Source organism: Ambystoma mexicanum, chromosome 14 (genome assembly GCF_040938575.1).
Source record: "Ambystoma mexicanum isolate Mex_15411 chromosome 14, UKY_AmexF1_1, whole genome shotgun sequence".
Taxonomy (NCBI): Eukaryota; Metazoa; Chordata; class Amphibia; order Caudata; family Ambystomatidae; genus Ambystoma; species Ambystoma mexicanum.
The window spans coordinates 632,770,122-632,797,112 of NC_090940.1; the positions used below are offsets into that span (position 1 = coordinate 632,770,122).

The 26,991-nt window shown below is 44.7% G+C and overlaps 1 protein-coding gene across 2 annotated transcripts in view; it reads right to left on the bottom strand.

Moving 5' to 3' along the window:
* Positions 1-26,991, bottom strand: part of CDC42BPB (CDC42 binding protein kinase beta) — an 867,880-nt gene that overhangs the window by 220,647 nt on the left and 620,242 nt on the right. For both annotated transcript variants that reach the window (XM_069638111.1, XM_069638110.1), the window contains exons 18-21: positions 9,001-9,106; positions 3,415-3,563; positions 1,397-1,491; positions 1,231-1,310 (exon numbers count right to left, since the gene is read on the bottom strand). In XM_069638111.1, coding sequence (XP_069494212.1) covers positions 1,231-1,310; positions 1,397-1,491; positions 3,415-3,563; positions 9,001-9,106 — 430 coding nt within the window. The remainder of the gene's footprint in view (positions 1-1,230; positions 1,311-1,396; positions 1,492-3,414; positions 3,564-9,000; positions 9,107-26,991) is intronic.

Sequence of the window (26,991 nt, forward strand, 5' to 3'; positions counted from 1 at the left end):
GTGATAAAGGGAAGGGGTGGGAAAATACATTGTATAATGACCGCCCCCCACTGTCCCTACTGTAAGGGCCTAGGCCGGTTGGGCCTTTCAAGGCCAAAAGGGATCCGTCCAAAGTTGACTTCGTCCGATGGTTGTCTTGATTCTTCACTGTGTCGAGAGCACGGTGTCCGGTGAAAAAGGACAGAAAGAGTATCTATATTTTAAACTTTGATAAGCAAATGGCGTTAGCCGAAATTGAACTCTGTTTAATGCGACCACTCACAATGGCGGAAAAAAACAATCTGAGGGTCACACTAGGGATAGTATTACTGGCATGCCCTGTCGATGTCCCGTTTCGAACATTATCCAAGCAGATTCCACAAGCCTCAGAAATATATATATTTGGCTACACTGACCAAAAAGAAGAACAAGAACATTCAACAGCCCTTTACAGTAATATCCTGCTCGTACACAACGAAAGAAACAATTATAGGTGCAGAGTTCTGCTTTAAGAGAAAACCTGCTTCAACTATCATACACTCAAGCCAGGGTAAATAGCTTTACTAGAATCTTGTAACTGGGAACAAAACAAAAAAACACAAATGTCAAAACGAAGGACTACAAAATATCACTTTGCACCAAAAAGCTGGCAGAAAATGAAGGTAGCAACAGAAACTGTTAGGCAAACTGTGCAACAACACAAATGCCACAGCACAGCATTTGCATTTAAACAGGGCTGCCACCATCCCAGTGTGCCAGGCTCGTTTTATTCACACAAGCATGACAAGCTGCGTGTTGTAAATTGTGTCCTTAAGTCTTTATAAAGAGTCAACACACTAGTATCAACACGCCACCTGGCGCAGTTTTTGGGCACTTGACAAGGCGGTAAAAAGCATGAAAGGGTGCATGGTGGGTGGCGGAGCTGATGCTTGCAGGAAGGGGGGGCAGGACACAGTCTAACTAGAAGGGTTACATTTGCTATCAAATTAAGACTGTTTAAATAAAACACAAAAGGAACAAACATGTTTAGTCTTACGAATAATCCCCATGACTCGCACAATATAGAAAATAAAATGCAAATACAACCCATTTTTCACAAGCAGAAAAGCATGAAGTTGCATAACTGAACAGTCACCTACTGTAACAAACTTGTGTCCCTCAAAGATGCCCGTGCAGTGCCCTTGAAGATGTCTCTCAGTCTTAAATGCATACACTCTGTCAAGCTTTGCCATTACACACTACGGCACTTACTCTGAAGGTCAGGTCATGTGGCAGCGGCGAAGTGTTGAAATACTCAAAGATGGAGTCCTGAAAATCTGGAAGTTTCATGCCTGGAGATAAACATGCACTTTAATACATGTCATCATATGAAAGCCAATAACTTAAATTACATTTCTTGCAGATTTCCTTGACTCACCACTGTCTGGTCGGCACTTTTCTTCAAGTTTCTTTCTTAAGCTCTCCATTTCTTCCTGCAGCTCCAGGTTTCTTGCATCATACTCCCTGAGTTTACTGTTTAAAAAATTAATTATTACAGGACCTGAGGACAACCCATCAATTACCTGTCTTCCAAAAATCTGATACTGCAAGCATTCTGTGTTTAACCAAGGATTCCCTTTAACTTTGGCAAGCATTGTACTATAGTAAATCCGATACAAATGTGAATATAAACCTATTCATTAGCACTTCCCAATAAAGGCCTTAGTAACATGAACACAAAACAATACATACAAGTTTACAGAAACATGGGCCGGGTCGGGCTGGCCAAGAACAAGTCAAGTATTTACACTAGCTCCAAGAACCTCTCCCAAACATGGGCCGGGCTAGCCAAGCACAAGTCCAGTATTTACACTAGCTCCAAGAACCTCCCCCAAACATGGGCCGAGCTAGCCAAGCACAAGTCCAGTATTTACACTAGCTCCAAGAACCTCTCCCAAACATGGGCCGGGCTAGCCAAGCACAAGTCCAGTATTTACACTAGCTCCAAGAACCTCCCCCAAACATGGGCCGAGCTAGCCAAGCACAAGTCCAGTATTTACACTAGCTCCAAGAACCTCTCCCAAACATGGGCCGGGCTAGGGAAGCACAAGTCCAGTAGTTACATCAGCTCCAAGAACCTCCACCAAACATGGGCCGGGTTAGCCAAGCACAAGTCCAGTATTTACACTAGCTCCAAGAACCTCCCCCAAACATGGGCTGGGCTAGCCAAGCACAAGTCCCGTATTTACACTAGCTCCAAGACCCTCCCCCATATTCCTTCATACGAGTTCAGTGTATTCCTTTTGCTCAATACTGCTCTCTGCATTGGAGACATTGAGACTGGTGCTTGGACACACACTGACATGATTAACATGAGAGAATAGGCTCCAAAAACTGAAAGTGAGCCTTTGCCGTATTGGCGTTTGGGACCAGCAGCATAAAAGCACCTCTCTTTTAAGCTGCTTTGGGAAAATGAATGGGTGTACCCCCCCCTGCCCAACGTACCGAAAGGCAGGAGGAACATGTCAGGAGGAGGTACTTCTAACGCTTGCTATGAAATGCCATGCTATAGCACTAGCAGGTATGTGCCCACATAATGGCAAAGATATCTACATATGAGGTTTGTGCCAACGCAGAGAAAGTGACTGACCGGTTCGGTAGGGCGTGTGCATGAGGGAGGACATGAGTGTGGCATTGGCTGTGCACATGCGCTGGAAGAGATCTAGAAATTATTCACTGCTGCTTAGCACATAGGAAATGAGACGGGACATACAAGTACCCATAGTCAAAGCACAGGCATTAACGTAGGACTCTTGGGAGCTAGGGCATACAATCTAAACCACTTTGGGATTCACACTGTGTTCACGAGTTCTTGCAGGGTGGGAGCTGGTCTTCAACTGAAAAGTGCACCCATGGTGTTAACTTGATTGCCTCCAAAAGCAAGGAATTCTCAGTGAAAACCTAGAGTTATCAATTGTCCAGTGTAAAGTACATCATTCGACCTGAGCATTAAGCCCTCTGATGCCCAAAGATTACAACTTAATCACACTTGTTACATGCAGTCGGCATTCAATGGAGTTGCCCATCACATACTGCAAGTCCACACTATTGAAATCAGTGAAGCCAGCCTCCGCAAAGACACTGATGCTTGGGCGCCCACCCCTCCAGTACAAGACGTAGAATGGGCGAATTTAGGGGAAGTCCGGTGCAAAGCATGTGGCCCTAAGGGGACATTAATGGAAGGACACCATTCACAAACCATGGATTAAACATTTCACAAAAGTAAGAGCACATCAGCATGCTTAATGGCACTTAAAAGCAATGTCTGGAAGGTTATAGGCAGAGGTCAAGGCAACAACAGGTGGGATACATACATATATCACATGACGAAGGAGGAGGTAGGAGATGGCAGACAGTTCACCCACACCAACCTGACATGTTTTAAGGCATGCCCACCTTTCAAAGGACAGGTTCACATCTTTGACCCTTCGCAGCTCTTCCTGGATAACCTGCTTGGCACGGATTTCTGCCTCGAGCGCCGACTGCAACTCTAGCCTGGCCGACATATCCAGCTTCTGACTCCGTCGTACCTTCCACAGGGGATCCTGGAAAGAGAAAGTAAGCGGTAAGCCATCATATGGGGTCTTCAAGACCCAGTGTCCTGAATAGCTCATATTCCACTAACGCACAATAGAATGCACTTGAATAGCCTGAAAGCACATTGATTGCATTACACAGCTGAATGCCTAACAAGCGAAATGCCTGCCGTTAAACCGTGCATCTAATCTCAGTTGACTTTTAGGAGAGATGTCTCTTTTGGCAACTTTCCCTCCATAGTTGCCAATGGAATCCCATTCCTTTTGATCGTGTCCTTCAGCTTCTATTCACTTGACCTTTGCTCCTTTGCTATGGGGAAACTGATCCGCCCTTCAGACTATCAGTACTGGGAGATTAGCTTTTCCTTTTGGATTCCTGTATTTTGTATACTGCACACAGCACCTTATACATTGCTGTGCAAGGGGGATACTTTCTATCCCTTTAAAGAATAAGTTACTTACCTGTAACACCGGTTCTCCAGCATTGGTATCTTTCATAGATTCACATGCTCTGACTATTCCCTGTCGTCAGGCTGGGAATCCTCTGTAGCATAGAGCAGTTTAAACTTAAACTGAAAACGTTCAGTCACTATTATGCTCTATCACTCATTTTGGGTCATACTGCCCAGAGCCAATCGGAATACCTCCCTTAGCTCCTCCCCTGTCAGCCATCTTCACATTTGGCAGCGCACGCAAGTGGCAGTAAGTATGCACCGATCTCCGCAGATGTCAGGCAGAGCAATTCCAGAGAGAAAAGCTGTGGCTGCACCCACTGCCCTGGTAGAATAAGCCCAGGGCCTGCTGGGCAGTGGTCTGCCGGCTTGCTGATGTTAATGTTAAAGGATATTTGAACCGCGCACTATTACCACCGGAGTGGCCCCGTGGTACTCTGGCGGCTCTGAAAAAGGGAAGGGGGGGTGAGTTAGTGGGAATAAGCTGGAAAAGTGAAAAAGAGCAGTGATGTGCTGTTGGCGGCCTCAATCCCGGTTAACTCTGTTGGCTGGGCTTGGGGTTTTTTCCGGTCAGTAGTCGTGTGCTGTTGTGCGAGTCTATGTGTGGTTTGTTTTGTTGTTGCAGTGTAGTGAAGTTTGTGCGGATTGTTGTGTTATAGGCTTGTGGTTGTGTTTGGTTAGAGTCTGAGGTGTATGCAGAGGGGTGAAATTGTTAGTGGATTGGTTAATGATGGCAGAATGAGATACAGGCAGCAATCCATCTTGCAAAGGAGGACTTCGAGAGAGCCTTGCCAGGCCCAGAAGGTCTAAATGAAACAAACAACTGATCCGTTGTACGGAATGATTTAGTACACACTACATAGTACTTGGGGGCGCACTCCACATTCAGCGTGTGCAGAGTCCGCTCCGCTGGAGATGTTGGTGTACCAAAAAATACAGGCAAAACCACCTGCTGGTTTAGGTGGAAAGCAGATGCACTTTCGGCTCAAATGTTGGGTTAGTACGTAGAACAGCCTGGTCCTTGTGAAATGTTAAATAGGGCGGTTTTACAGAAAACGCCTGGATTTCACCCACTCATCTGGCTGAAGTAATGGCCACCAAGTAGGCCGTTAACCAGGAAAGATGTTTAATAGATGCTTGGTGCATGGGCTCGAAGGGTGGCTTCATGAGTCTTGCAAGTAGCACATTGAACTCCCACGCCAGTGCCGGGCAGCGGACAGGTGGAAAAGACCAGAAGAGCCCCCTGTTAGGCAGAGTTTGTATGCAGTACCCTTTGGGACCACTACACACAACTAAGACTACAGGTGTAAGCAAAACCAACCTTTGGTATATGTCTGTACTACACAGTTTTGTGGTAGCGTTGCTGAGCAGCCAGGCTTATCTCAAGAGGGAGGTATCAGGTAATATTTTCGCCAGCAAAAATATCGCCGTACATATGGTCGTCGGGAACGGCCATAGGTGATATTTTTGGTGGCTAAAATATTAGATGCGGGGGTGTTCCCATTAGGGTCCATGTGTTATTTTCGCCGCAAAAATATGGCGATATTTTTGCGGCGAAAATATCACATGGAACCAAGAGGAAATGTGAGCTGTAAGGGTGTTACACAGAGGTCTATAATTACAAGTATTCAAACAGACTCTTATACTCAAGGTTTCTTGGTAAAACACTTATTAATTTATTTCACAGTCAGTTATAAAACATTCACTATAATGAGGCAACCTATATCGCACAAAAATATACTTCAGTACTTCACAAGCTCAGGTTCTGAGGCATTTAAACTACTTTGAATGAGTAGCAAAATGGCATTCAGACCATTTGAAGTAGGAGCAAAAAAGCATAAGTTAATAAAACGAATATTACAGTTACTCTAAAACAGATCTAGAGGTTTCCCGTAGGGACAACCACAAGATAAGATATGCTGTCCACTAGAACAAAACAAAGGCTGCCATCAACCAGTGGAGCCCTCACAGGCAACAGTGCTGGAGAGGGAAGAGGTTACTTGCAGAGATGGGAGTGGATGCAAATGCCATACTACCACTAATAAGTAGTCATGGCTGTCATCACTTAGGTGAGAGCATGGGGTCGAAGGGAGTAAGCAATAGAGGTAATTATCACCCCCAGCCACTAAATGAAGGAGCATCCTCTGAGGAGGCTCCTTCGGGATATGAATCCCACAGGTCCACTGAGCACAACCAATCAATGCTTTGCAGAAGACAGACATGAGCGGTGGCCAGAATCTTTGGCTTCTCTAGGGAGGAAAACGGTTGAAATTGAGAGGTCATAGATTGTTTGGTCTTGTTTCTACATTTCCAGCAGAAACAAGTAAGAGTGAAAGCCCTGCAAGAGTTCAAGTATGCTCAGCGCTCTCATGTCCAGGAGTTTGTGTGCCTCGGTTTAGTTTTGGGAGGAGTGGAAGAAGGCGACTGATATCAGAACTCTCTTGCCTACCAATGGACTGGTCCATGTATCCTTGGTAATGACTTACTATGCACTTATGTGCAGCTGTATTCTGTCACCAATTAGTGATGGATAATCAGTAAAAACTCATAATTTTTCCACTTTTTATCCTGAGAAAATCCACAGCACTGGCCTTTGGCAAGCTTGACTGGTATCAGTCATAGCGCCTACAATGCTCTTGAAAACCACAAACTTGTTTAGAGTCCACTTTCTTCTGGCATCAAATCTTTGCTGTAAGTTAGAAGGTGCTGGCTTTGTTTGAGCTTTTGATAGGATGAAAAGGACAATGAGCGCAGAGCACTCATTTTGCATTTGTTAAGTTCTACGTGTTAAGCAGACAGTAGGTACATAAAAGAACCAAGGAATTGGTGATTCAGTGCCTACAATTGATGATTTGAATCCTTCCAAGATTCAAGGTCAACAGTGGCTGTTCCTGTTCTCTGGTGGTGCAGCAATAATTCTGGTTACAACAAAGGATCTCCAATCACGTTGGACTGGGTGTGTGATACTGGTAGGAAAGGCGTGCTGCAGAAGAGATGAAATGATGGAGATGGGGGGACTTTATAGCTGCCAGATAGGCTCGCAATACCGGTTTGGTAAAGGTTGGTGCAGACGTTCGAAGGAGAACAGATCAGGAAATAAACAGACTCTTTAATTTCTTGAGGTATTGTGTCTGTGTCGCTGCTTTCTGGCCATAACAGGATTTGGCTGCAGTCAACTACTGATAGTCTAGAGCTGTAGGGGTTCCACCTCGTTATGTCTGGTTGAAGTAGGGATTGGACAGCAAGTTGTCCGTGCAAGTAGGCGATCCTTAAGGTTTTCAATCAGACTTTGCTTACTGGAATAGGGGAATGGATCACTGGTTCATAGCAATCTGTTGTCTGCAGATCCTGAAAAAGCTTTGCCGTTCGAGTCTTGGAAGACTGCATGGAGCAGCAGAGTTTCCTTGTGGCTCCTCTGAGGGACATTACATACTCGGTTCTCAATCACAGGGATGCAGTGATTCTAACTTCTGGCAGCCACTCATTTATTGGGTAGCTGCCGTACTTAACATCAGTGGGCTCCATCACAAGCATTCTCTCAGGTGTGCACTCGGGCGCTTGAATCCACACATCAATGCTAGGAAGAGCTTTTCTTTTTGCAGCATTGCTCATCTTTGTTAATGGGACCCCCTCTACAAGCAGTTAGTGCGATTGTTACTAAGATTTGTGAGTGAGACATTTTCAACTCACTTCCCTGCTTAGCTCATTTGATTTGGGGTCACTGATTATTCCTCAAGACTAACAGTGCAGGGGGGCCTGTGTCCTGTCCCCCCCAATTTATTTCCATGGAAAAAGCATGGTTACAGCCCATAAGGAAAATTGAGCAGGGGAACCCTTTCTCCCCTTTTGTTTTACTTTTGGACATGTTTACACACCCTGTGAAGCCCAGACATGCTAGTGGCAGTGCACTCCTGAACCCCGCCTTGTTTTGTGTTGTTATAGCATGACAGCCTATTGTGCAACATGGTGCTCGAAAGGGCTTCCCATGTTGTTTAAGCCCCGAGTTTCCGCTTCTGTGACCTGGTAGCTGTGTTCCTCCCATGCAGAAGAAGGATATAGCCATTCCACTTTGCAGGCTCCACCCACAGCCTGTAAATCTGCCCCTTTGTGTACCTGGAACTGGTTTGGTCTTGATGAGGAGTTGGAAACCTCCCAAATACAAAAAAACAAACCAATAAAGAGTTTAAGTGCAGACTTTTGCGTGAAACCTTTGCAAGTCCACTTAGATTAGCGTACCAAAAACATACAGGAGTAGTGGTTCAAAAACAGCTAAGAGGTCGAGCAACAGTAGCCCTCACTCTCCTAGATAAGAGATGGCCATGAATGTGAACCTCTCTAGCCCCACATTCACTCGTAGGACACAACATTAAGATGTGGAAGGCAATACTCTATTTACCCAGGGGCTTTCTCCCACCAGGGCATCCAGCAGGATGACCCATCCTAGGATTCTCAGGTGTTGCACCAACCACTGGTGCCCACCAAACAATGAGTAATTGTCATGAAAGAAGGTGGGGAAAATAACCCCCATACAACCCTCACATTACAGGTATAGATCAGAACCGTCAACCTAGCAAGGATGAAGTGAGAGATTAACTTTTCTTTGTATTATTCACAACTTGTCATGCTGTACTACTAAGAAACAAGAAATCTTACATTTCTTGAACGTATTAGGAAGCAAGGGTAGAAAATCAAAGACCAGTGCATCCAATTTGCAATTTATTTCCAAAGGTATTGCAAAGAGAAACAGGTGGATATTTCCGAAATGAGGGACTAAAAATGTAATGAACAAGGTAGGAGAGTAAACAAGTGTTTCCCTTTTGGTTGGAGTAATATTAAGCAGGAACCTAGCGGAACAACCGCATTTGTTGTATAGAAAAGGATGATACAGCAGAACATATGCTTCAGTACAAACTGCAAATATAAACATATACACAAACGTTTATTTAATATCTAGTACATTAATGACTGGCGCAAAAGGTTTTGCAACGACATACCAGTGTCCTCGATCCCAAGCTGTTGCTTCTTAAAGACTCAAGTTCTTCAGTCATCTTAGAAGCCAAGGCCTGGAGGTATCCTCGGGCATCTTTTTCATCACTTACCCTGGAAGGCAATGAGAAAACAACAATTTAAGCACACTTTTGGAAACAGGCAATGTTGAGATGGATTTTCAGAATCATCCCTGGAAGAGGGTTTGCGGGAGCCCGCCCCAGTTAGTGAACAGGAGGAACATTAAGGTCTAGCCAAACACAATCAAGGTAGAGTAGCACAGCAGTAAGGCCTAGACTTTAGGAGATACAGGTGGTTTAGTGGTACAGCGACACACACAGAGCACACAACTACACAAAACTAGACAAAATATACACAGTCTATTCAATTTTAACACACTAAGCAATACAAATCACAGTTCAGTATCATTAGTAAAACATAACTAGAAACCTATTTACATTCACAGAGGGTGATATAAAAAAAAAGGTATGTAGATAAATACTCTATCGGGCATTCACACACACACTACACATCAAATCACAGGTAACCCGCTTTGTCATAGAGGCCTTAAGAACACATCAACTCTCAAAGACAGTTCAAGGGTTCCCCTTCCTAGCCCAGGCATCCCTCAATCCCATGATTGGTAAACTCCTAATATCTGTCAGGTTCCCTTCGTCACAATTTCCGATTATGTATAATTATATTTATTTATCTTATGGGTTTTTGTGTGAGAGAGGTGAGTTAGGCCTTAACTGGAAACTTCAGAGTGTTGACAATCTGCCAAACCAAGATGGAGGTTTTCATTCAGTTCCCCGATTGGCTGTGGAATGTGTACGGTCAGTTGCTGAACTCTTTCAACTGCCTTTCATTGTCAACAGCCCAGCTGAGAGGATCAGGAAGTCAAGAGCTCCAGTTTTATAAAGATCTTTGCAGGTTCCACAGGAAAACAGGAAAGCAGGAAAAGGACACAAGTAGCTGACCTATAAGAAGAAATCCTAAACTAAGTGACCAGAAGAATTTAGAAAAGAAAACTGTATTTATTTTTAGACTGCCAGTAGTTAAACATTCTGGGGCTAATCGCTTAAAGCGCAAAGTTTTAGTGTTTACGTTTTGTTTACTGAACGTTTAAAGGTTAACTGTTTCTTTTGTGATGAGATAATATAAAGTAATTGACTGCTTTGATATTACTGTTCTTCCCCAGTGAACGGTCATTTTCCCGAGGTAAACCCAGCACTCTACGTTCAGTTGCTAAGGAACTGTAGAGCATCTGGATTCTCTCAGCAGGAAAGTTTTCTTCTGTTTAACATGCACTGCATCCTAAGCAGTCAGCGTAAGAGGGGTAACGGCGTTCCTTTCTTACCCCAGGCATCCCTCAATCCCAGGATTGGTAACCCCTGCTATCTAAGAATCTGCCTATCTAAGGGGGAGGGCCTAAAGGCAACACCTTCTTTATCTATAATTCCCTCTGGGAACAATCGGGGTGGTCCCTGACCTAACCTTCCCAATACGGTATAAAGTTGAGGATGGTGCCTTCCAAACACTCAGGCCTCCTTTCGTCCTTTCTCTCCACGCCCTGATATTCCTCTCCTTGTCTCTCTGTTGCTCTCCTTGTTCTCCTCCTACTCTCCTTGCTACTACTCATCCGCTGTCTCTCCTCTCGCTCACACTTCCTCTTCTATCCCTCCAATGTTCCTCTCTCTACCTACCTACACCCTCTGATCTAATTCCTTACCAATCTCTCTTCCTCCTCCACACTAGTACTATTCCCCATCTCCAAACTACTTCTACTACTCCCCCTCTCTCCACACCAGCACTACTCCCCATCTCCAACTACTATGACGCTCCATTATTTACACTACTACTCATATCTCCACAACACTACTCTCCCCTCTCCACACGGCTTCTACTCTCCCCCAAACTAATATTTGCCTGTCTCCACGCCACTTCGCTCCATCCACCCACACCTTCAACTCCACTCACCCCCTTTCACTTCCCCAGTAACGTTCATATTCATTACCTACTCTCTTATCAGTCTCACTCAGTCACTTTGCATGAACACTCAAACCCAAATAGTACTTTCTCCCACCAACCAATGCCTCACCTTGCACACTCCTTCAGAAACTCTCCTCCATGCTCCTCTGCTTTGTCCTTTCTCCGCCCGGCCTCTTGGTCCTTCTCCTCCTCCCTTCCCTCACCCGAATAACCCACACCTTCCTGCAACCCTTTTATTCTCCCCTTTCCCCTTAATTGGCTCCCTCAGCTGGCTCCCCGGGCCTACCGCTGCCTGTCCTTTTCTCAGAGGTGTTGTTACAGGCAGGAGAAAGTACAAAAGGAGCCTTAAGCCCCACCCTTTTCTCGTACATGTATCCGCCAGTTTTGGGCAATGGCGTTTTGCTGCATTCAAGGCCCCAGTCATGTGACGACTTTCAGCAGGGTGCAAGGAGGGAACTACTCTGTGGCCCCCTCGCAGATGAGTATAATATCTCTGTTGGTGAGCGTGAGAACATCACTTGAGTGCTCTGCGTACTCGGTAGCACTGGGGTTGGTCAGGCTACTGTGTGGTTTGCACTGTGCCCTGTCTGCTCTTTGCCGTCCTTTTCAGGGTGGGGTGGTTCAATGGATGTTCCAACACTAGGGCTGCTCATACATACAGATCTGAGAAACAGACTTAAAGAAACTGGCCAGAATTTTGCCATGCCGGTATGGAGTGATCGACAGTGGTACTTAATTCAAGCATGCAGGCAGATGAAGGGACAAGGATTGGGGCCCTTCTAGCTCTAGGGCAAGACTGGCTCTGGGAATCCCCTGTAGTAGGCCTCCCATCCCAGGCTAGGAGAGGTCCCTGTTCCATCTTGGCAGGGTCAGTCGCTTTGACCACATCACAGGATATGTATTTTGTGAAGGCATCATGAAGTAAGACACCGACAACAGGTTCAAGATTGGTTTTCAAATAGTTTTATTAACTTAAAAATCAGGATGCAGTAAGGCCTAAGGTGCCCTATGCTAAGGTGGGGTTTCCCTACCTGAAGAAAACAGTGTCAGGAAGTCCAACTGAAAGGTCTGTCTGTGTCCAAAACCTATACCTGCCCTCACAACTAAAGCTAAACAGTGTGTAGGGATGTCAGCATCAAAATGAATAGTGTTGCAAAGAAAGTTCAGAGCTTCTTACTGCTTCGGCTTATGATCAGCTTCGCCTTCCCCAAGTTCAAAACAGTTCACAAAATATTGGGGTTCCCTTCCTCAAGAGTTCAAAACTTCTAGCTTTTCAAAACCACACAATTCCTTGGGACACTTCCCAGCAGTCTTCTGTCATCAGTACCTTTGACTGGTTCCCATAAGCGGCTGTTGCAAAGCACAAGATTCTTTATGTAGACTTTCATTGGCTTTTTCCATAAAGGAGGGCACTCTATCTAGGCACCACACAGTCCACCCATTACAGGTCATGCAACCAATACCCCTTCTTGACTGCTTTCCATAAACAATAGGCCACTGCCTTCCTTTTTCAGTGAAACTTGTTTCTTTCAACATTGTCACACTCTTCTAACACTTTAGCGTGGCTTGTTTGGCCTCTGTGCACTTTGTTACACTTACTGTACTCTTCTGGCGCTTGCCAATACAGGTTTCTTCTTAAACTGCAGTTCCTTGAACTCTTTTAGTGTTGCGCCAATACTTGTTTTCTCATCTCATACCATTCTCTATATTCTCTTGGCTTTGGCAACCCTTGTGTCTGAAACAATTCCTTGTGTGGTATCTGCTACGTGCACCACCTTGCTTTCACTCCATTCACAAGTGCTCATAACTTGCTTTTGCTCTGTGCGACATTCAAAAGTGCTTACAATTGTCAGGTCCCTGGAAAATTGCCAACATGATTTTATACACTATCAACTGCCTTTGTTCTTCACTATAGCCTTACTGAGTTTTTATTATTTAATGATTTGCTTTAATCAGGGAAGTTCTCTAGGAGTTGGTTTGGGCCTTAACTTTAGTTTTCAGAATGCTGGTGGGATCCCAGGCCAAAATGGAGGAAAGGAATAAGAGTGGTGGATGGGTGGACAAAGGACTTGGATAAAACATTCTAAATTGCCTTTCATTTTAGTTTTCTTGTCAGCTGGTTGTGTTCTTTGTTTGCTCTTGAGTTTTTGGGCCTGGGATCTCAAGAGAAATATTCTGAACGATCTACAAGCAAGGAACAAGTCAAGCTTCATCTTAAGAAGATAAGACTTTGTTGTCTTGACGAAGATTTGATTATGAAAAATAATTCTCCCTTGAAAAGCTGAGTACATTTTGCCAAAATAGAATTTCACATTATTAGCAATGTAAAGAAAGTCTTTGACTAGTGCAATTCAACTTGTTAGACATAGTTGGTTCCTTTAGGGTTAAAAGTTGGACTTGATTGTGCGCGAGTTGTTTTTGTCAGGGAGAATCTTTCTGGAACTCTCTAACATAATCTATTTACCTTTAGACGGCTTCCTGCTGTCCTTGCCGCTTTGGTAACCCATGTGTGATCAGCTGCTGCATCGTGTTCCTCAGCGATCAGAGGTGAAGAGGATTCCGATCTGAATCATTGCCTTCAGCTGTGTGTGTCCCGAGGTGAGGTTGGAAAATTCAGAGAGGTGAGTGTTGTGCCTTCTTTTTCCGGTGCTTTGTATTTATTGTATTTCCTGTCTTCGGTTTGCGCGACTAATATTGACATTTTAAGGGAAGAGAAGGTTACCCCGTTCTTAGTAAAAGTTTCCTCAAGGCGCGGTATGCGCGGAAACTGAGATGTACTGCATACAGTTGTAATTCATTTTGAAACAACCATTTCCTTACTGATTTTATTTAAATGTGCGATAGGTGCGGCAATAATAAGGTGCTGCAGGAAGTGTTTTCATTGTTTGGATAAACTCACTAAGAATTCTAATTAACACATTGAAAGAGTGGACACTATTTTTTCCCCTGTGCCAGCAGATTCAAGTGTGTGTAAAAGTAAGAGACAATTCTTTCTTTCAGTGGCAAGCTATTACCTTAGCATTTTAGCCACTGACCTGCATGAACACTAAATCCCGGATAAGAGACTGAATACACCTGTGCCTAAATGAAGAACCCATTCTGTTAAACACAGTTCAATGAAACTGAAGTGCTCAACCTGCTGAAACGAACACAGTCTAAATCATTCTTTGTTTTGAAGCATTTGGAAAACTGGAGTTTATTTATTTTCTCCTATATGGGATTCTAAAACTATTTCCAGAACTACTTACCATCTGGGAATAAAAAGGTGAACACTTTAATTCAAGAGTCTAAAGGCAATTTTGGGAGTTTTGTTTGAATCTCAAATTCCAATTAAGATTAACTGGGAATATTGGGTGTCATGAAGTAAAGAATAACACAAGAACAATAATCCTCTAAGCAGTATCAGAGGAGTTTTGAGGTAATTAAGTTATGGTGTGTTAATTGGGAAAACGGTACTTTAGATTGGGAAATTTAGAGTTTTGACTAATGTTGTATACATCTCTCACCCATGCAGATACCTGAAGAAGGTGGAAGATCCGGTGTCTGAGTTTGTTATCTTATCCACTTCCCCTTTCCCCCTGTGGTGTCACGGGCTCAGCTGCGTCTAGTTAGTTGAGTGCGCTACACTTTGGTGGGACTGTGGGGCTCAGCAGCTCCTGCAATGGATCAAAGGCTCGTCATGACAATGTTCTTCAGTTAGTTCAATATTCAAAAGCACTTGTTTCGGCATTCAGAAAGTGTTTATAACAACTTTCAGTTTGTTCGGTATTCAAAAGTGCTTGGTTCAAGGTCCTGCAGTACCCCGGTTTGAGTGTTTCCCTGTTTTCACTCACTGGTTGCATAGGGCAGCTTCCTTCGGTCCCTTTCCACTCCTCGCTCTATTTTCCGGCATTCAATAGCTCCATACCTCCCCTCATGGAGGTCACAGAGAGCATCACTCGCTCCCCTGAAGTCTCACAGCGTCTGGTGTGCTTTGGCACCCCACAGCTCCCGCTGCGTGCATCTGCCAAGGAGGGCTGCAGGACTTCCAGACGTTCTCATGGCCAGCCTCAGCGTCCCTCTCTCCAGCTCAACACGGCTCCCAGCTTCTGTGTCTACAGCGCCTCTCTCTCCAGCCCGCACCTCTCCAGCTATAGCCCGCTTATCACTCCCTTTGTGCTGTGCGCCAAGGATTTTTATATCCATTTGGCATGTCAAGGAACCTAAAGGTGTGGGTCATTAAGGCTAATTGCCTGACCATGGTGGAATCCATAAGGTGAACGTACCTGGTTGTTCCACCTGTCTGCCTCCATGGCCCTCTTCTTCGTCTCAGTACCAGAGTGATGTTTGGGGCTGTCTGACTTAATAAAGGAAGTGTGTATAACTCTGTGTTGTCTTCTACTCTTTGTCAGGATTCCATGGCATATTTCCACATTGTTAAAAAGATATTACACTAGAAAATTTTCATTTAAGAAATTTCATCATTACATATATGTGTAAGAGTGATGTTTGAGTGTTTGTTCTGAATTTCACATCTTATTATTTACCTAAATTTCCTTAATGTTAAAATATGCAGGAAGTGCCTAATTTCCCAAGTCAAAATGGTGGCTCTGTTTCTTAACAGTGATTGGTGGAAGAGTGCTGTGAGGTAACTTAGAATTTTCACCAAGATTCTAAACTGCCTTTCATTCCAGTTCCCAAAGAGAAAGGTTGTTGATAATATAGCTCCCTAGATATTTAGTTTTAAGAAGTTTTAGAAACCCTTTTTGAGAAAATCCTAGAGGAAAACTCCACAGAAAGATATCTTCAAGAAGAAGTCATCATTATATACAAGAATATTTACAGATGAAGCAAGCCAAGTCTTTCAAATTGAAAAGTTCATCTTTTTGACTGAACTCAACTATCAGTTATTAACAAAGAAACTGTACTATCTGCATTTTGGTTTATTATTTGAAAAGAACTATTATTTGCACTGCGCAAGTTTGGAGAAAGAAATTCAACATTGCGTTTATTTTTTCTCGTGACTTCGTGTTCGCGTATTATTGTATTGCGTAGGTTTAATTTTAATTATTTTTTTTTAGAGTTCGATTTTCAGTAGTGTTTATTTCTATTCTGTTTTCTTATGAGTTGCGCGTGTATTTTGCATCATTTTCGCAGTATTTTCTTGTTACACACGCGACTCGTTTATATTTGTGTAAACGGTAATGTTTAGTTAGAGTAAGGGACCCGCGTGCGTCTGTTGTGTGCGTCCCAATAGTATTGATTTACTTCCTGGTTTGGCGTCTAGTCGTTTCTAGTGACGTAGTGGACGTGGTTTTAAAATTCTATAATACTCAGTGTTCTAGTTTTCTATTGCTGAGTTAGTATTGCGGAGCGTTTTTTCCGTGTTACCAGTATGCATTAGGGCGCGGTTCTATTTTTTGCTTCGTGTCTTCATTTTTCTCTACTCCGTTCTGTTTGCGCGTTACGTCGCGTCCTGCAGACAAGTTATATTTTTTGTTCTCAGTGCTCAATAGTTATCCTTTATCTAAAGAACTTGAGAAGTCTACAGAGTTGAATAAAATTACACACGGATACATTATTCCTCAAGGATTACAATAAATAAGAAAGCTGGAAGTTTCTACAAAGAAGAACTTTATTTCATGAATTTTAAGAACTATAATTGAACTATTTCGTCAAAGTTATTTCAATTCAGATTGTCAGCAACACTTAAGTCAAGAAAAACTACCAAAGTTTTATGAACATTAAAATATGATATAATATTTGAAGACTTAATGAAAAGTGTATCATAAAATTGATGCCTATCAGCAATCTAGCATAGGCAGCAGGTAAGAGAAAATAAGGTTTAAAATTAAAAAAAAAAATATATATATATATATATATATAGACTATATTCAGAGTAGAGTATTATTAACCCGTATATTCTTGTGTTTAGATTTTCACAGACACAGCATAGTGATGAAAACTAAATCAATTCAGCACTAAAGAAATACCATCTACGGAGTCAGAGTAGCTGGAAACCAGGAATCAGGGAGCCAGTGTCCAGTGTCTTGAGAGCCAGTGAAGATCTGCAGTTGTTATTTTATCCTCTATTCCCCTTTCCCCTTGGGTTTGCCGGTTTGGTAATTTTAATTATTAAGGATTGTTGAGCTGGCATATCAAGGGGGTCTGGTGGGCCAGCATCACTCCTGCAAGAAGATAAAGACAAAGTCTGACACTCTTCTTGGTACCTGGATTATGTGTGTCTGCATTAACAATAGAAGGCTGCTATGTATTTATCTCACTTGAATGTCGATGTGTCCTCCTAGTTGGTCTTTTCCTCGTCCCAGTGCTGAGGTACTGTTTCTGGGGAACATTTGGGAGGGAAGTAAATGGAAAGGGCTGAAAGTAGCCTATAAAGGCTTGAGGGATAGAGGGTTCATTCTGAAACCGGAATGGGGGATACCATATCTCACCTAAGGACGTCCACTCCCCAAGTTCCCTCCACCCAGATGATTCCTCCCTCACATATCCACCCCCAGGGTCGGGATCCAAAAGCAATGGTCGTCCCCTGGCCACCTGAGAAAAGGATCCAGGGGGACAAGAAGTAGGACGCCATGAGGTTCCTCACAATATATTTTTTATATACTCATACACATATACCCCCACCCCAGAGATCTCCAACACTTTACTTTTAAAAGAGTAGAATGAGTTCAGCAATGACACTAGTGATGTACAAACAAGGTCCCCTGCCTTATAAAACAAGGCCCCTAAAACCTGAGAAGCCCTTCCCTACTAAGGTAAGTAGGCCTAGTGCCTGAAAGAGTTAAAAGTCCCAGGTAAGTACCTTTTGCATGGAGTTGCAAGTCTGTAGAAGTGAAGAACATGCATCGGCAAAACCAACAGGTAGGTACAATGTTGCAGTATTAAGAAAACAAAGTTAAGTTTAAAAGATTAATAGGGTTCTCCCCCCAATTCTATCACTCTTATCTTAGAGAGGGATCCTTGACCAGAGCCCCATCAATCACCATTAGGCAAGGGAGAGGTAGGGTGATGACTTTGTACCTGTATTTAAACAAATATGCAAACTTCCCCCCTTACTCCGGTTCAACTAGAAGCCACCCGTGGGGGTCCTAGATTCAATCGACACACTAGCTTCAGTCGTTGGTTCTGATGCATGCGGTCATTGAGCCGCCAATGCAGTGGTAGTTTTCAGGTTCAGGATTGGCTCCAGATAGGGGGTGGCAGCTCTGTGCACCGAGATGATGTGTGATACCTTGCAGATGGACAACCAAGGCACCAGGAGATGATGATCATCGAGGGTCCTAGGATGACAGGAGACCTCCCCCTATCTCTGCCAGGACTCAGATGAGATGTGGCCAAAACTCAGAACAGGAACAGATGCACCAGAGCTGCCCTGGATGAAGATGGTCTGCCCACATGAAGGTTCTGGGAAGCTTTCAAAGGATTCTCAGAACAGAATCTTTGTGCGGGGTGTTAAGATGGATTCCTGAAATCTGGTCTGGTGGACAGGTTAGCCAAAACCCAATCAAGGTAGCAATGGAGCGTAGTCGAGGCTTATTCTCAGGAGAGTTTGAGTGGGGTTGGGGGCTGTTAGGTACGTATTTTCTAAGTCCAACTGGGTTTAGACTTAATAAGACTTATCTCTTGGTATTAGGGACCCAACTCTTAATATAGGCCTATACTACACAAGTCGGTAGAGTGGCTGAGCAGCCAGGCTTATCATAGAAGGGAGTTATGTGAGCTGTAGAGCAGTACAATAAAATCAGTAAATACAGAGATTCAAGAAAACACTCACTTAAAGTTATATTAAAACATTTATATATACACAAGGCACACAAGCAAATCTAAAATGCAGCAACTAACAATATTCACTTAGAACAGGAATAAGATTATGAAAGGAACAATAATGCAGATGAGTAACTTTTTATATAATTTTTATATCTAGCACACAGAGTGACTTCAGTTAAGGTCAGCAAAAGAACTAATATGTATCTCCTTTGCAACATTGAGTTCAAGGGGAAGTAAAGGTTAGACAGAACACAGCTAGCAACTGCACACTCTCAAAGAGGGATTTAGGGAGTCTGTTTCCTAACAAAAATAAAAGTGCTCACAATTCAAGTTTATGTGTGAACCAGCATTGCCAAAGCCAGTAGGATCAAGAAGATGGACCTGTGGGAAACCAGCACATCCACAGTCCAATGGACAGCACCAGTTCTGATGAAAATCTTCAGAGATAGGTTAAGTAACCAGTAAGTTGTTGTTGCAGAAAACACGGGAGCTCAATAGGAGCCTTCCTGTTGTGTTAAAGGTTGGAAGACCTGCACAGTGGAGTTGAGGTCAACTCCCAAATGAGAAAAACAGCACTCCCAAAGCTAAAGAGCACCGAAAATGGCCTACGGTAAGCGTAACCCGAGCCCCACAGTACCTGAAGAGTGAAGTTGAAAATATAGCTGGTCGCCTTCTGGATGCAATAATGAAGGCCCCGATTCCTGCTCCTAGGTCGTGGTGACGAACGGAAGGACCTTTGGTGGGCATCTGCAGCAGTTCTCGAGAGAAGGGGTTGGCAGCAAAGGATTCAGCTCACTCCGACGGCTCTTTGTGGTTTTGGCACCTTTTTCTTAGCGCCCAGAAGAAACTAATATCGCCGGTTGGATTCTCTTCGATTAATTGGTCCTTAACTCTTGTAAGGGGACTTTTCATGAAGAATTCCTAGTTCTGGATATCCGCACGGATGCCTGCGAAGTTTCAGCGAGATTCGATATTCGCAAGACTATGCACTCGCAAATGGTCCAGGTACACTGGGTATTGGGGTTCTACAGCCAAGGAAAGTTGCAGGATGTCGGAGGATGGCCCAATGTCAGATCAGTGAACCTTAACAGGATAAAGCACCTGGTGATCGAAGAGGAGCTGTTGAACCCGTAGTGCAGTAATATATTCTTACCACCAATGTAACACTCAGTTGTGCATAAAAACAGTCTGAGTGCTCAATTGGTTGAAAGATGTTTGAAGAAGGAACAGGACACTCTGGAACTCCGGGTGACTGCAAGTTTCTTCCAGATATGTGGCAATTGTACAGGACACACTGGGAGCTCACTGGTCGTCAGTAGGATAAGATGCAGTACATATCCGACAGGAAAACGACAGTAGAAAGGAACTAACAGTTTCTGTAATGATACAAGAACGTACATAAGGAAAAAAGAAAAGCATAAGAGCCAATAGCAGAAAAGTGAACATTAAATGAAAATTCTTACATGTATATCCGTATGAAGGACTGCAACGAGGAAGATGTGATGAATAAGATCCAAACGGCTCCAAAATGAATGTCCGAGAAGAACACAGTCTCACAGATGCTGAAGGTTTCTTGAGTCCGGTGCAACCCTATTCCCGCCGGCACGCGTACGCCTAGAAAGTTCAGCGAGGTCCCAAAAGTGCTAAAGGCAGTCTCTAGTCCAGCACTTGTTTCCTATTCCCGCCGGCACGCGTACGCCTAAGGTGAGAGATCCTTCTTCTGAGAGACGTAAGTAGAACAATCCAAGTGTTCCGGTTCAAAACCAGGTAAGCAGACAAAATGAAGCAAGAGACGTGAATAGAAGTCAGAAAGAAGTCCGGGTTGTGGCAGCTGTTCGTAGCAGTACCGTGGGCAAGACAAGAGGAATCCAATGGACAGGCAAGAGGTCGAGAAAGAGCAAGATCAGAAGTACCGTGGGCAAGACAAGAGCAATTCCAATAGACAGGCAAGGGGTCGAGAAAGGACAAGATCCAAATCACAAACGCCACTGTAGAATTCCAAGGAAAACAATCAGAAGCACCGAACCGGAAAACGGGGCGGACTTAAATATGCGTGGCCATAACACGAGAGTCACGTGACCGGGAAACCGGAGCAACACGTGACTGCAGACGTACTAGCGGCCAACGTCGCCATGGCAACCCCCAATGCCTTTGAAACAAACCTTTAAAGGAATGGAAGCGATTGCGGCTGTTCCTAGCTATTTTGACTCTCGAAAGTCCGCCTGGTAAGCGGGAACTTGCAGTAGAAGCTGGTGTTCTGACAGTATCCTCCCCCAAAGGTCCCCCCAGACCTCGAGATGCTAGAAACCGGGATAACAGCATGGGGGCATGGATGTTGGATTCAGGTTCCCAGGTGCGATCCTCCGGACCGTACCCCTTCCAATCCACCAAAAACAAACGTACACCACGAGACAGCTTGGTATCCAATATAGCATTAACCTCGTATTCCTCCACCCCTTGCACCAACAGGGGGGGGGGGGGACGTGCAGGTAGCCTCATCTGCTCAGAACACGGCTTGACCAAAGACACGTGGAATACGGGATGTATCTTCCAAGCAGGGGGAAGTTCCAATTTGACCACAAGGGGACTCATTACCTCCTTGACAACATAAGGACCCACAAAGCGAGGTACCAGGGTCTTGCGACCTGGAATACTAAGATTCTTGGTAGAGAGCCAAACACGCATCCCTGCAGTGTACTGCGGTGCTGGCTGGCGATGGCGATCGGCATACTTTTTTGCCTGTTCTTGTGCATGTGTCAAATGTTCCATGACGCTCTTACGTAATGATGTCAGATCCCTAAGACAAGATTGGACCGCCGGACAATCCGAGGATGAAAATAAATCCAAGGGCAGAGAGCGAGGGTGTTGTCCATACATGGCATAGAATGGAGAGGTCCCCGTAGAAGAATGCGCAGAATTATTGTAAGCGAACTCTGCCATGGGCAATACGGAGAGCCAGGTTTCTTGATGTTGTAGAATAAGGCATCTCAAGTACTGTTCCATGGTAGCATTGAGTCGCTCGGTTTGGCCATCGGTTTGTGGGTGGTAGGCCGTAGAATATCTTTCGTCAATGCCCATAGACTGTGTAAGATGTTTCCAAAAACGAGAGGTGAATTGAGCACCCCTGTCAGATATTATGATCTCTGGAAGACCAAAGAACCGGAAGACATTACGTAAAAACAGGTCCGCAAGGATAGTAGCGGATGGAAGACCCCGACAAGGCACAAAAAGGGCCAACTTTGTAAAACTGTCAACTACCACCCAGATAGTGTCAAATCCACCAATCGAAGGTAGCTCCACTACGAAGTCCATAGAAAGCATAACCCAGGGTTTAGCAGGTACAGGCAGGGGTTGTAGAAGACCCATTGGTTTGGCCGGGGCGGTTTTACACTGAGTGCAAACTGCGCAGTTTGCAATGTATAACGCAATGTCTTTTGACATACAAGGCCACCAGCACCAACGTTTGAGTAACTCCAATGTCTTACGAGGACCGGGGTGTGCAGCAAACATGGAGTCATGACACCAAGACATGGCAATTCTGCGGGTATGGGAGTCTGGTATATAAATTTTTCCTTGAACGTAGGGCAAGGATTGAACGACGTCCAGGTTAAGATCTTCCAACTCAGGATGTCTTTCTGAGACCCACTGCTGAATGGCAGTTTTCAAAGATGGTTGCAATGTGCAGCCACAAACAACCTGGTTGGGCAGAAGTAGTCGACCTTCCTGTGGCCGAGGTACCGGGTCTTCATCAAGTCTTGATAAGGCGTCTGCCTTGGAGTGTAACGTCCCCGGACGGTAGGTCAGTACGAAGTTGTACATAGAAAAGAACTCATGCCAACGTGCATGGCGTGCTGTGGTGCATTTTAATGACTGAAGGGCCAGTAGATTTCTGTGATCCGTGAATACTTGAATTGGGGTCTCTGCTCCTAAGAGATGATGCCTCCAAACTGTAAAAGCCTCCCGGACAGACAACAATTCACGTTCAGTGATGGTGTAGTTTACCTCATATGGAGTAAGCTTACGTGAATGATAAGCAACAGGATGGAGGACCCCTGTGTCAGGACAAAACTGGGAGAGGACTGCCCCTACTGCCACATCTGACGCATCAGCCTCTACAAGAAACGGTTGTTTGACATCAGGATGCTGAAGTACCGGAGCTGAAGTAAAGGCCTCTTTGAGAGTCTCAAATGATTTTTGTGCCTCGGGATTCCATTGAAACGGATGCTTATTACTTGTTAAAGCAGTAAGCGGAGCCACGATGCTAGAGAAGTGCCTGATAAATCGCCAATAAAAGTTTGCGAACCCCAAAAAGGACTGCAAAGCTTTTAGTGTGCCTGGGACTGGCCATTCCAGTACTGCCTTGACCTTGGTTTGGCTCATTTGAACACCCTGGTTAGTGATGTCATAACCCAGGAATTCAACTGAAGTAGTATGGAAAATGCACTTCTCTAGTTTTGCGTATAGTTTATTTTTACGTAAACGTTGTAGTACTTCAGTGACATGTTGAATGTGTAGTTCAAGAGAAGGTGAATAGATCAAGATATCGTCTAAATAAACGATCACGAACCGATCAATCATGTCCTGAAAAACGTCATTGATAAAATGTTGAAATGTGGCAGGGGCATTACATAGCCCAAACGGCATGACCAACTATTCAAAGAGGCCGTATCTGGTTTTGAATGCCGTTTTCCATTCATCTCCCTCTCTTATCCTCACCAGATTATACGCACCCCTGAGGTCCAATTTGGTGTATATAACTGAAGAGCCTAGCTGGTCCAAAAGTACAGAAATCAGTGGTATGGGGTACTGATTCCGTATCGTGACTGCGTTCAGGTCCCGATAATCTATACATGGTCTTAGGTCCCCCTCTTTTTTCGGAACAAAGAACAGGGGAGATGCAGCAGGAGAACGAGAGGTGCGAATGAAACTAGAAGCCAAAGCCTTGTCCAAATATTCCTTTAATACTGCATCCTCCTTCAAAGTAAGATAGTATATCCTCCCAGAGGGGATTCTAGCTCCCTCCTTTAGATCTATGGGACAGTCATAAATGCGATGAGGCGGTAACTTTTCTGCCTCACCCTTGTCAAAAACATCTGCGAAAGCCTTGTATTCCGGGGGTAAAATAGTATTGACAATGCCACCTACCATCGAAACAGATTCCAATAAAGCTTGACATGGGTTGTTTTTCACTTGGGTCAATGGGCCACAATGTTCTGAACAATAAGTCGAGGTAAACGAGACAGACCCAGTAACCCAATCCACCAAGGGATTATGGACCCTAAGCCATGGTAGACCCAGAATTAGTCGAAATTGGGGTGCCGTGATGACATCAAATGAAATGTCTTCGCTATGACAGCCGTCTATAAGTAAGTTCAGGGGCACTGTAGATTCCGTTACCAACCCTGAGAGCAGTGTGGTACCATCAACTGCGTTGACCACTTCAGGTTGTTCCTTTGGTACCAGTGGAATGTTCCAGTTTTTCACATACTGGAGATCAACATAGTTTCCAGTAGCCCCAGAATCCAAAACCGCTTCAGAGGACCAGGTTACGCGTCCGGAGATGAAAGAATGACCCGAATGGTGAAAGGAACTGAAATTTTGGAGCCCGGAAGATCAATGCTCGACATAGGGGCTCCCTCTATTGTCGGGCTTTGGAGTTTCCCGACTTCGCGGGTTTCTTGGGACATAAACTCAAGAAATGACCAGAAGAACCACAATAAAAGCATAAATTGTTCTTTTTACGCTTCTCTCTTTCTTCGCTAGACAGTGGTCCTCTTATCGCCCCTATTTGCATGGGTTCCCCATTACCTGAAATTGAACTCGTCAGGCTGACAGGGACCGGGGGTAAAATCCTCTTCTCCCCCTTCCTTTCTGCTTTACGGGCATCGATCTGAAGAACTAGATCCAAAAAGTCAGGAAAGGAGACGGGGACCACAGGTACCGTAGCAATGACATCCTTGAGGGAGTCTGACAAACCCTTATAAAACAAGGCTGCCTTCTTTTCGTCTGGCCAGTTGGTTTCCGCAACCAATTGGTTAAACTTAGCCAGATACGTCAATAGAGAAGAATCGCCTTGCTGTAAATTTAATAACTCCAAATCAGTGGCCTGAGATTTGTATCAGGTGTCAAAAACTCTCGTAAGCGCCTCTATGAGAGCGTCACAGTCAAATAGCAAATGACTTCCTTGCTCTAAGAGAGGATTAGCCCAGACTGCGGCAGTACCCCCTAGATTAGACAATATAAAAGCGGCCTTAGTGGTTGAATCGGGAAACGATGTTGGTCTACAAAGAAAATGCAGTCTGCATTGATTGATAAACGTTCTAAAAGCTTTTGGATCACCCAAAAAACATTCAGGAGGAGCCAACGGAAACTGTGCAGCCATAACTACCGGAACCGGGTCTCCCCTGGCCTGAGCACTGGCCGTACCAGACCCGGAAGCCACTGTGATTGATGGAGGTTCAACAGTGCTAACCCTTAATCCCGCTTGAATATCATCAATACGGCGATGGGTAGCATCATGGGCAGTTTGCATGTCAGCACGTAAATCAGCCACTAATTGAACCAAAGTAGCCAAAGGATCAGTGACTGTGTCCATTTTATGGCTTCTGATTCTGTCAGATCAGTGAACCTTAACAGGATAAAGCACCTGGTGATCGAAGAGGAGCTGTTGAACCCGTAGTGCAGTAATATATTCTTCCCACCAATGTAACACTCAGTTGTGCATAAAAACAGCCTGAGCGCTCAATTGGTTGAAAGATGTTTGAAGAAGGAACAGGACACTCTGGAACTCCGGGTGACTGCAAGTTTCTTCCAGATATGTGGCAATTGTACAGGACACACTGGGAGCTCACTGGTCGTCAGTAGGATAAGATGCAGTACATATCCGACAGGAAAACGACAGTAGAAAGGAACTAACAGTTTCTGTAATGATACAAGAACGTACATAAGGAAAAAAGAAAAGCATAAGAGCCAATAGCAGAAAAGTGAACATTAAATGAAAATTCTTACATGTATATCCGTATGAAGGACTGCAACGAGGAAGATGTGATGAATAAGATCCAAACGGCTCCAAAAGGAATGTCCGAGAAGAACACAGTCTCTCAGATGCTGAAGGTTTCTTGAGTCCGGTGCAACCCTATTCCCGCCGGCACGCGTACCCCTAGAAAGTTCAGCGAGGTCCCAAAAGTGCTAAAGGCAGTCTCTAGTCCAGCACTTGTTTCCTATTCCCGCCGGCACGCGTACGCCTAAGGTGAGAGATCCTTCTTCTGAGAGACGTAAGTAGAACAATCCAAGTGTTCCGGTTCAAAACCAGGTAAGCAGACAAAATGAAGCAAGAGACGTGAATAGAAGTCAGAAAGAAGTCCGGGTCGTGGCAGCTGTTCGTAGCAGTACCGTGGGCAAGACAAGAGGAATCCAATGGACAGGCAAGAGGTCGAGAAAGAGCAAGATCAGAAGTACCGTGGGCAAGACAAGAGCAATTCCAATAGACAGGCAAGGGGTCGAGAAAGGACAAGATCCAAATCACAAACGCCACTGTAGAATTCCAAGGAAAACAATCAGAAGCACCGAACCGGAAAACGGGGCGGACTTAAATATGCGTGGCCACAACACGAGAGTCACGTGACCGGGAAACCGGAGCAACACGTGACTGCAGACGTACTAGCGGCCAACGTCGCCATGGCAACCCCCAATGCCTTTGAAACAAACCTTTAAAGGAATGGAAGCGATTGCGGCTGTTCCTAGCTATTTTGACTCTCGAAAGTCCGCCTGGTAAGCGGGAACTTGCAGTAGAAGCTGGTGTTCTGACACCCAAATTGAAGAAGGTCTTGAGGCTAGTTGGTCCCATCAGCCCAAGGAAGGAAGACATCCTTGGCGGAGCTTGTCTGTCGAGTTGAAAACGGGGTCAGGACAGCTGCAGGGCTTTACTGATACATCAGCGGTTCTTGAAGGTGAAGCTGGCGTCCCTGCTCGTTTTCTGATTTGGATTTCCAGTTCCAGTAGTCGACTGTCTGTAGCCCTAATATCTTCACCTTATATACTGGAATCCAGGGGCTGTCAAGCACTTGGGGAGCTGTCAATCACTTGGGGGCTGGCTCATCTACAGACAAAGAAAAGTGACGTTTCGGGACCCTCCCTCACTTCCTGCTTTGCCAGACACACTGGAGCCTGGGCGGGCTTCACAGAGAAGCCCGCCAAAGGTAAAACTCACAAAGGTTCCACCCCCACCTGGAATGGCG